General features: G+C 29.7%; 1 protein-coding gene across 6 annotated transcripts; it reads right to left on the bottom strand.

Annotated features, from left to right (window-relative positions):
* Nucleotides 1–1,839: 1,839 nt before the first annotated feature.
* LOC101209878 lies at nt 1,840–4,473 on the bottom strand. 6 transcript variants are annotated; one of them, XM_011656742.2, is made up of 4 exons: nt 4,338–4,473; nt 4,113–4,186; nt 3,985–4,032; nt 1,840–2,912 (listed from the first exon to the last, which is right to left on the bottom strand). In XM_011656742.2, the coding sequence occupies exon 4, from the start codon at nt 2,906–2,908 to the stop codon at nt 2,021–2,023; it is 888 nt and encodes a 295-aa protein (XP_011655044.1). In that variant the 5' UTR covers nt 2,909–2,912; nt 3,985–4,032; nt 4,113–4,186; nt 4,338–4,473; the 3' UTR covers nt 1,840–2,020. The 6 variants fall into 6 exon arrangements, with proteins under 6 accessions (XP_011655044.1, XP_011655042.1, XP_011655045.1 ...); XM_011656740.2 differs by having other exon boundaries at nt 4,269–4,430; XM_011656743.2 differs by having other exon boundaries at nt 4,274–4,424.
* Nucleotides 4,474–11,789: the final 7,316 nt, after the last annotated feature.

Here is an 11,789-nt window from a genome sequence, read left to right as displayed (position 1 = left end):
CATAGATACATGTTTAATACACAACTGAAACTTTTAGCTATACAGCTATGGCAATAGTTCTAGCAATTTGGGTCTTAGCGTTGGTAATACTTTTAGCAGTGGGTTTGGTAGTTTTTTATGGCGACATTTTCTTTACGTTACTGAATAGTGAATTTCTTATTAAGATCAAGTCGATCTACACGAAGCCACTTCTAGTTGAGATTCAATTTCTTTGAGGTAACCAATGGTTTTTTTTTTCTTTTGTTGTGTGTGATTGTTTGATTGCAATGGAAAAATGACTAGAAAGATAAAAAGAGCACAAAAGTTAAAAGAAAAAATAATGAGGGTAACTATGATATTCATATATTCATCCATGTAATTAGTATAATTATATATTAATTGGACACTAAAGATAATAATAATCATCACATTTATGCAAGTGGTTAACAAATTACGCATTTTGCAACGCTAAATTGAAGTCTAAATCAATATATCTAGCTCTAAGGTAAACTAAACATGTCAATCAGCCACATTAAGTTATATATAGCGATAAAGCTAAGACGAATAGTTACTTAAGTACCGCTTATAACTTGACTAATTGATTTTATTGTTAGAACTTAATATCAAAAACATTCAATGGTGTAAAAGGGTTCTCACGAATAACCAAACAATTTACACACAAGCGTGCTTTGATTTATGGTACCAGACAATTCATTCAAAAGTTACGTTACACACCAATTTTGAATTTATAATAAGAGAATGAAAGTTTGTAAGGTTGATTAATCCATACATAAATCATAACATAGAAGTTTCTCTATATAAGATGATAATACAAATACAAATCCTCACAACTTATTTTACTACAACGAGGTTCTCCTCATCAGCTAGAAAATTTCAACTACTCGCAAACATCAAGATTTTCAATGCATACATGTCTAGAAGACTAAGGTATATCATAGACATCTAAGAATTACATAGAAAAGGAAGGGAGAATAGTGTGGAAGTTAGATGAAATTAGAGTTGTGGAGTTAATGTGTCTTGTGTAAACCGTAAACCTTCGATTCCTTTGTTTTTTTAGAATATACTGAAGCTTGCTTACTTAGCAAACATATTGAGTTTGAAAGAAAAAAAAATGAAAAGAGATTGATTTTGAAAGGCATAGAGAAATTTGCCCAAATGTTATTGGATGGTTGTGATGTTAAGTAGGCGGCGAAGCCTTGTGTTTTGAGAAGTTGTGTTAAGCGGTGAAAGAGTTAAAAAAGGATAAAAAAAATTGACTACGCAAGCAAGGAAATACCATGCGGCCAATTATGTCAAAAGAACATCCATGCAGTCAAGTGAGCTTTTGATTAGGTGGCCACATAGTGTCCTAGGCAACCAAGTGTAGGAAGATTATTTATGAAATCTTTTTAAATTTTGTTTAATTTTTAAAATAATTGGAAACAGAACTCTTATAAGGAAAATATGTTTATGATTAGTAGACAAATAATACATGTTATATGAAGATGTGAACATATCATCTTAGATTGAAAAATGCTAATCATACCAGGAAGCAAAACTAGTAAGAAATAAACTGCAAGTTACTTGAACCAGAAAATATGGAGAAGAGAGAAAACCTGGAGGTTTGTTGGGGAGTGAAAGGGAGAAAAATGGATGTATGGTGAAAGAGAATGTAAGTAGAAGACAAGAAATTAGTTGTGGTTTTGGGAGATTTATGGAATAATGAGAAAACAAGAAATTTCCAAAGAGATAATGGCTACGTTTCTCCGTGTGAATTTAGAAAAATATTTTGAGGGAGGAGAAAAAAAATTTAGGCTGAAAAGTGTATATGTGTGAGTGAGTCAAAGAAAATTGCTAGAGTTTTTCATCTTCTGCGTCTCAAAAGCTTATTTATAGAATTTTCAAATCTTTCCCCTTGAGTTTGAAGAAAGCCATAGTCTCCGACACACAGCAACCTAAATGGTACTACAATAAGGTATCTCTCTCACAAAGTTCTATCCGCCTCAACAAACTCCTGTTGATAGCAGCGAAGTGCCGCACCTTACCTCAAGTTTCTCCATGAAACATCGATAGGCTTCTGCTCAGCCTTTCTCTTCTGACCTGAAGATGGTCCATTCCTTGATACCTTCGGTGGATCATCATCCTTATGGGCACTCAAGTCCATTGCTATCCGTAATGCTTCAGTTTGGGTGGCTGGTTTTAAGGCTCGAACAAAACCTCGAAGATCATTTTTCAGACCCCAAACAAACCTCTGAGCTCTGGCAGCCTCGGTCTCAACCAACTCAGGGGCAAAGAGGGATAGTATGTCAAACTCATAATCGTACTCCTCAAGTGTCATTTGACCTTGCTTTAGGTCTATGAACTCTTGACGTTTGTCATCCCTGAGGCTAGCAGGAAAAAACTTAGCGTAAAAACTCTCCTTGAACTGGTCCCACGTAAACTGGTTAACATTACCACCAAGCATCCTTTCTACTGAAAGCCACCAAATGGCAGCTCTCTCCCTCAGCAGGAACACAGCACACTGAACCTTCTGGTTGTCAGGACATTTCATGTAATGAAAGATTCTCTCCACAGATGATAACCATAACATCACGTTAATGGGATCCTCCGACAATCCATTAAAAGTTTGTGGATCATATATTCTGAAATCCCTCAAATGCTTAGCCTCAGCTGACAACTGATTCGGCAGATCCTGTGGTGCGGCTTGACCCTGACTAGGGGCTGCTTGGGCTAGCTGATGTTGTGCCAACACTTTAGTCACGGTGTCTTTAAACATCTGCTCTAGCCGAGTCGACATGGCAGTAAGATCAGCTTGGGAAACGGGTGCAACAGGATTGGTAACTTGTTCAGCAGGTTGTTCATCAACTTGATTGTGCCCTGCTTCTCTGCCTCCTTGACCACCCCTACTTGCAACTTTACGTGCCGTCATTTTCCTAAATTCCACCGTAAAATCCTTTACATTTTAGTCATAACATTCAATATAATTCTAGTTTAACATAGGCAACGTCATATACATACCTATAAACATTTGTCAGAGTCATAACATTCAATATAATTCTAGTTTAATATAGGCAAGGTTATGTACATAGCTATAAACATTTATCATGAAAACATACGTGACAAACGAAGGACTGTATTAGCCATAGGGACAAAATCATGGACTCACATCATAAGTCAATTACATAATCTAAAACCTACGCTTTGATACCAACAGTAACGATCTAACTTTTCAAATCTAAGCTAAGGTCATTACTTCAAATAGATAAAGTTTTTCAAAATTCTAAAATGAAGCAAAGTCTACTTGTTTCATTAAATAAAAATAAAACAAACTATCCGAAAATAAGAATTTGGCAAACCAGCAAAAAGTACTAAGAAAATATACCTAATTCGGGTCCTATCTAATGTTAAAAAAAGTATAACATAAAATGTTCACAAAGTTCTTAACAAAGAGGAAAGTTCATAAAGTTCTTAACGAAGAGAAAAGAAAACTTTTAGCAATCAAATTATAGAAAACATGGAAATAGCATGAGCAAGAGAGTCCCCATGGTGGATCACAAGTCCTTTTTGTCGCTTGCCAACTTGCTTTCAAAAGTAGAAAAAGTTAAACATAGAAAAATTGTGAATATAAAAAAATACCCCAATCCCGCAAAAATTGTGAATATAAAAGAATAGATTGGTTCCGATCCATATGGAGGTAAAATGAACCTAAAAGTGCACTTAACCGTCAATCAATAACAATATTCAATATCAATATCAGTAAGGTAGTGATCGCGAGAGAGACACCTACACTAACCTAATAGCCAAAGCTAAACTCAGTCCAATAATAAGCATAACACGTAACGTCATTCAATAGCTCCACAAATACATATTTAGTCACAGAGTTAAACAAGCACAATTTCAGTCGAACTCTCCTATAAGCCTATCAATGCATTTTACAGTGAATGCATAATCAGTCGATCCATTCAGCATAATTGAACCTTTCGAAAGGTGTGTGAAATCTCTTACCTTAACTTAATAAAAATTTCCTATTGCAAACTAATTCCCAAATTCAATCTGTACATAACAAAATTTAAATTAATAAATTTTGCCAACAAAAAATATCAATTTAATTAACCTGAGTTTTCCCAACTTACCCAAATTGGATGTTGAACTAAATCTCAAACTTGATGGAAAATCAAGAAATGAATCAGGAGGGTTCCAATTGCACCTTCAAGGACAAGAAAACCCAATCTTTAGTAAAAGTAAAAAAGAAAAAGAAAAAGAAAAAAAAGCTTAATTTAGAGCCTTACCCAACCTTTAATGGGTATTTCAAAACCAACCGTAAGCATAAAGATCCAAAAACACTCGCCCAAACTTACCGCGGTGAGCGGCGGCAAAGTGGAGAGGAGGGAGGCGTGGGCTTGATGGAGAAGAAGATGAAACAAATTTCCTTTTTCTTTTCTTTCTAGCAAAATTTTAATCCAAATAATTTCCATTTTCTTCCCTTTAGTTAGATTTCATTAATAAAATAGCTTTAATAAAAAAATGGAAAAAAAATGAGCAAGATTCTCGTAGTTATAAAAAGTATTCTCAATATTGCATGATTTAAACATAAAGAGCATAAAAAGCATAGACATATTTACATGTCAATCACAAAGTTTATGGTTCAAGTTTCTCCAACTTATGTTGTGTACTAGAAAGAAACTTATAAATGAAGGAATAAACACAAACATACTTCTATATAAAAAAAAATAGACAACAAAATAAACAGAAAATTAGAACAGAATAAAAAAGCATGACATGATTTCTCCTTTACTCTTAGCATTTTGTTGTGATTTGTGAACATAAATGAAAAAAAAAATAATGAGATATTTATAACCAAGATTTGAAAAGGAAAAATTTGAAAGGTTGAAAGAGATAAAAAAAATGTAAATAATCGGGAGATAGAAAATTAAAGGAGAGAGAAATGTGAATGAATTTGGATAAATTTAAATCACATAATTAATTCGAGTGAAATTTTTTAAATTTTGAGAAAAGTTATAATAAGGAAATTTAAAGTTAAAAAAAAATCATTTCCACTCTAAAACAACCATTAAAAGTTATAAGAAAAATAACACAAACATTAATTTGATGTGAATGACAAAATTGTCACTAAAGCAAAACTAAAAAATGTTATAATGAAAGGGTAAAATGGAACTAAAAAAATTTATCAACTTCCATCCTTTTATATATACGAATCCTTCAACACGTGCGTGACTCTTTCAACTTGTTAAATGAATGTAAAAAATATGAAAATAAAAAAAAATCACATGTAACAAAATTAAACAAAATTAATTTTCAAAAGTACAAAAGATACATCATTTAAAAATAAAACGTATAAAAAATACATTACTATTGTTATCATTAAAATTATTGGATAATGAATTTCATAGGTATTCCAAAATGGGAGTGGAGAATGGAGAAAATTAAAATTGATTTTATGTTAATGTTTTAAGGTTTAATATATTCTATATGATATAATGCATTAAAAAATAAGCTTACAATCAATGTTAAATTCTTGAATTATAATAAAACTTTGTTTTTAAGTAAAACATACTACTTTCATTTTAAAAATATTTTTTTTCAAAGTTTATATCATTTCTTATTAGGAAGAAGATTGTATTCATTAAAAAAAAACTTGAAAACATATATTGGAGGGAAGAGATTAGTATATGCACTTAAGATAATTTTTTTTTATCTACTTGTTGATGTTTAAAATCAAATTTAAAATTATTTTTTCAAATATAACCATACATTATTTATTAAAGCACCTACTTTATAATTTATTCTAGGAAGAAAAAAAAAATCTCAATACACTTGTCTGATATCTCATATCATACCAAATAAATAAATTATATGTCAAGAAGAACAAAAATAAACATACGTAACCTTTTTTATAGAAAAGTATGATTATCTATTATGTTCTAGCACATTATACATCAAAACAACTAATTTTGGAAAATGGGTTGAGTTTGGAGAAAAAAAAATACAAATACATATACAAGATTTTTATAGAAAAATGTACGCAAAGATGATGCCTATTTAATTTCAAGAGTTGAGTAGTCGGTTAAATTATTAAAATTTTCAAACTTTTCAAAAATTTAAATTTATTATAATTTGTTGTCAAATTATAATTTGTTATGACTTTTAAATAATTACTTCTAAAACTTTTAAAATTCTAAAATAAATTAAATTTAAAGTTTTTATTATTTTTAATTAATTTCTGACAAGACGGAGAGACTGCTCTCGTATTTCTACTTTTACACATTGTATTACCTTTAACTACTAATAATTAGATTCCAACAAAAGTTATATAATTCAAACACAATGTATTAACCACAATTCATCATTTTATTAATAAATAATTAAATGAAAAAAATAACATGAGCAAATAATGTATTATTCACATTTAACTTAATTACAAAGCAATAATTAAAAACTGAAAAATAGTTATTTGGCATCTGCATGCTACTTTATTATTTTTGAAAATGATGTTTCTGACCGTTCTCTCTTTAGTCTCCCACTTTTACATTATTCATCATTGAATTCTCATCAATTTCTCTGCATCGTTTTTATTGGGTTGATTGGCTGCTCTTAGACGTCGCAAAAATATGATGAAGGGTTCGTGGGTTCTTTTGTAGCAATTTTGGCTCACAAATCTTCATTTAACCTTGTTGGAAGACTAATTTCTTCACACTCTTAACTTTTTATTATGAGCATGCATAGAAAAGAAAAAGAATGTACCTAAAGATTTGAAAAGGAAAAAGAATTTTAAAGGTTGAAGTAATTACAAAATAATTAATTTGCAAGAAAGTGGAACGTGAATAGTTAGAAGTTAAGGGAATGATAATGATTTTTAGAGAAATTTTAATGATATGATTAATTGGAGAGAAAAGATTAAAATGATTTATGTCTAAATATTTGTCAATAATTAATTTCAAATTAAAAGTAAATTACAATAAAACCAATTTTTCACACAAATAGTATGAAGTTATATTTATTTACATCTCATTTTTGGAAATATTTCACACAAATTGTATGAAGTTATATTTATTTACTGAAATGATTTTTGAAAATACATTTTTCAGCTTCATTTCTAGAGAGATATCTTACTCAAGACTTGTCATATGCGTGTAGAAATCGAATGAGCTAAAATATAATGAATTTGACAGTATGACGGTGAAACAATCAATTCAATCAAACTTTAGATTGATAAGTAAAGTTTTTTTATATGTATTAATTACATATCGAATATTTAAATTGATTGGAATTTTGGATATTGACATTGACTTGATTATTATTTGTTCATTTGTGCTAATTCTAATATATTTTATGTACTATCATATTCGAGAAGTATAATTATTAACAAATTTTTCCAAAATTATAATTTATTTATTATTTTAAAATGAACAATTAAATTTAAATGAAAAAATATTATTGAAATAATACAAATAGAGAGACAAATTTTCTTTTTCATTTGATCCCTCAATTACAAGATCCATAATATACTATTGTGGTAAGCACATTCCACATTTTACATGATCAAAAGCGTACTTAATTACAAAAGCAATAATTAGAAAATTGAGAAACCTAGTTCTTTGGCATTCTTATTCCACTTTGTTATTTTTTTTTTTTTTGAAAATGAAGCTTATGGTCGTTATCTCTTTAGTCTTCCACTTTTACATCCTTTATCCTTGAATTCTCATCATTTTTTTTATTCGGTTGATTGCTTGTTTCTAGGCATCGCAAAAATATGACGAAGGTTCGTGGACTTTTGTAGCTTTGACTCACAAATCTTCATTTGAACTTGTTGGAAGACTAATTTCTTCAAACCCTAACTTTTTGTTATGACTTTGATCCTGAATAGAAAAGAAAATGAATGAGATATTTATACCTAAATATTTGAAAAGGAAAAGAATTTAAAAGGTTGAAATAAATACAAAATAATGAATATGAGATAAGAGAATGTGAATAGATGGGAGATGAAGGGATATGAATGGTTTTTAGAGAAATGTCAAATAATATAACTAATTGAAGAGAAAAAGTTAAAATTATTAATACCCAATTATTTATTAATAACTAATTTCAAATTAAAAATAAATAAAAAGCTAATTACAATAAAACTAAATTAGAAAACAAACAAATCTAATAAGAAAAAAGACAAAATTGAAAACAAAAAGTTTCTCCTCATCTATACTTTTATATATACTATATATATTACATATAAATAACTTTTTTAGAAAGGTTTTTTTGTAAAAAAGATTTTGTTTCAAATATGTGCACGAAGTCATTATAAAATGTGAGATTTTTTTACTTTTCCTTATTTATTATTTTACAAGATGGGATTATATTATACGAGGAAAAAATGGTATTTAAAAAACAACATTTACAAAGTCATTTTTTTTTTCAAAAAATAAGTACATATTAAGAAAAACAAAAAAATCACCACAAGTGATGCATATGTAACATGTAAGAGAAAAATAAAAAATAAGGAGAGAATAGTAGAATGGAATACAACCATAATGATTTACAACTATATATAGACGAATACAACCATAATGATTTACAACTATATACAAACATAGCATGTGGTGATATTCTAGTGTCTAAAGGGTAAAAGTCTTTGTATGCTTGCATGGAAGACATAGCTCCACCAAAGTCACTATTACTAATCCTCAATTTTAAACTTATTGGTATAGCTTGGGTAGGGGCTTCTAAATGTTTGTGATGAAAATAAAATAAATAATAATAAAAAAAGATAAGACCATTTATAGAAACACGAAGACAAATAAAAATAAACCACTTAAAAGTAAGTCCTCAATGGAGTCGCGAAGCTATTGCTATGTGGTTTGTGATGTAGAACAACCAATGTTGTTTCCAAGAGAAGAAATGGGGTCGCCACTAATCTTGATTTAGTGTGTAACTAGTACCCAAAATAGGCTAAATTTGGTGTGTAAATAAAATATTAAGGGTCCAAGGGTCTTTTTTGTATGGAAAAGTGTCACGTCTCGTTCTAGTTTATCCCTCTAACCTAGATCGAGACGTGAAGAAAAGATTATTTTATAAATCTTTGTAAAAGTTTTGGTAATCTCTCCTAAAAATGGACTAACCACACCTAGAAAAGAAAAATGAGAAAACACTAATAACGTTTTATAATCTCAAAATAAACTTCGAGTGTGTTGCATCACACACTCATTAATATCATCCAAATCCTAAACAGATTCCTCGTATGTACACTTAAAAAAAAAATCAATTCCAAATACCTTACAATCCAAAAGTGTGGTTATTAAAAACATACATCTCATGGCATTCACTAACAAAAATTCCAACTATCCTAATAATACTCTTTGAATACATATAGTATAATGTCGTAGATGTTTATAAGAAACGAGAGGCATTTGACGGCTCAACAGACACCTGGAACTTAATCGTTACCTAGGGAGAAAAACATTTTAAAATGTGAGCAAAAGCTCAGTGAGTCGTAGCTTATAAAAATAAGGCGTATAAAACATACTTTCGGTAGGAATCGTGAAACATTGTTTGATATGTAAAGTATGAATAAATTAAAGTTCCTTAAACACATATTATAAAATAATTACAAATTTGTCTAAAAAAAACTTATCCATATCCAAGTCAACTTAAAAGGCTATGTCAAATATGCAGTCGAGTATAGCTCATATATGTTTCATGTCAACAATGAAACATACAACCATACCCAGCTCACAAATACACAGTCGAGCATAACTCATGTATTATATATGGTCGAGAATAACTCACACACGATTCATATCAACTAAGAATCATGTAGCCAAATTGAGCTCACACATATATATTAACTCCCACGGTTTCCATATATGTCTTCACCTATATATGTTTAGGTTCTCGGATCTCCGATTACGATCTCTTTCAGCCTTAGAATCACCTAGCATAGGTGCCGCGCTACGAAATCACAACTTTCTTTCATAAAAATCACATATTTCATGTTTAAAAGTCTCAAACATGGTAAAAACACATTTTCATAAAGTAGTTTTTAATTAGTCCTCAATCATCAACACATGCTTTTAAAATAACATTTCAATCAAACCATCCAAGTTTAATAACATACCAAGGAGTATTTTATATAAACCAATTGTCATCTAAATCATGATTAATAAGTTTGGGTTCAACCACATTTTCGAAATATAAGAGTTCATGAAAACCGAAAATCATATTTGAAAAGATTTTTTAACACATGGTTCATAAAACAATCATACTGGTAATTTCACATTCATAACGTATTATAATAATATATATAGATTTATAATGAAAATACTTGAAAACAAACTACTTACAGTCAATAACTCGCTCCTTTGGGATTATAAAGCTCTCCTCACTTTAGTTTGAATTCATATCCTCGTTTTCCAAGCCTCTCAAGGACTCAAACCTAAGCATAACCAAAGATGACATGTGAAAACCTCAACGACTTCTTGACTATAAACATATAAATCCCAACGAAAAAGCCTCATAGTCTTTCAAAGCTCCAAATTAAACTTGCATACACCCAAAGTTCTATACTTAACCAACTCAAAATTTTAATAAGTAGATCAATCTTGACGCCGAAACTTAATGATACTCAAAGACCTCCAAGAAAAACCACAACCAAGAACTGTAACTTAAATCATAGCACACTTAACACTTCGAGTAGTTACAAAACTTCAATTACTTACCAAAATCTTGTCGAGATTAACCTCAACCTACTAGACAACACATTAATGTTATTCTCCCAGAGAAAAGTTACCCAAATGTAGCTTGATCCAAGACGATTCCAAACTTTTGACAAAATTCACCAAAGATGAAACTTCAATACTAATACTAAAAGGTACAAATAAGCATTAATTCCAAACCAACTCTAATGGGTATCCATGATCAAACAAAACCCAATGAAAACTCACCAACAAAGTGCCAAAGTGATCATCTTAATCTTGTTGGACAGCTTCTTAATAACCTCAATCTCTCAATCCCAACATCCAAGGGTTATGCGGAAATCAATATCAATATCATACTTAATGAGTATTCTAAAAATTGCAAGATTAAGCTTTGAAACTTAGCCAGAGAATCCTCTGATGGCCTTCACATTTCTAATCATAAATTTGTGACAAACAGCCAAATTCGTCTTTGTCCAAATAAATTCTTCCAATAATTCAAATCTAACACCTAAATATGGTGGATATTATTACATTTAAGTCCCAGCTTAATAGGTACACAGAAAATTTACACTAAAATCATCAAAACCTTACCCAACCTCCAAGGGAGAAATATTGGCGACAACTTAACAGGAACAGGGACTCAACGCCCAATAACACATATAGCACAAATAAAAATATAATCTATTTTATTTAAGTAATAACTTCAGTTTAATTTGAAAAGTTTGGTCAATACATAGATTTTCATAATTAGCTTTCAAACATACATAATTTGAACCATCAAAATTAGGAGGTCTAGAAGTATATTTGACCTTCAACAATTTCATTTGCAATAATATTCTAACTATAAAGTTTATGAATAAACTAAAATTTCAAAACTTCATTTTTCTTTAATTCTTCTCGATCTATTTAGTTGTTTGTTAGTAAATTATTTTGTTCTCGTTACTTCCTAATTTTAGATTATTTACCATTGAAATTAAACAACTAAATTAAGTTTTTTTCAGTCATTTTTTTTGTTTTTCTTTAGATCTTTACATAGATGGATAGTTAAATAGAACAATTGGATTAGATATTAAAATATTAGCTTCCCATTATTAATACTTTTTAGAA

This window comes from Cucumis sativus, chromosome 5 (assembly GCF_000004075.3).
Source record: "Cucumis sativus cultivar 9930 chromosome 5, Cucumber_9930_V3, whole genome shotgun sequence".
Classification (NCBI taxonomy): Eukaryota; Viridiplantae; Streptophyta; class Magnoliopsida; order Cucurbitales; family Cucurbitaceae; genus Cucumis; species Cucumis sativus.
This window is presented reverse-complemented; position numbering and strand designations above follow the sequence as displayed.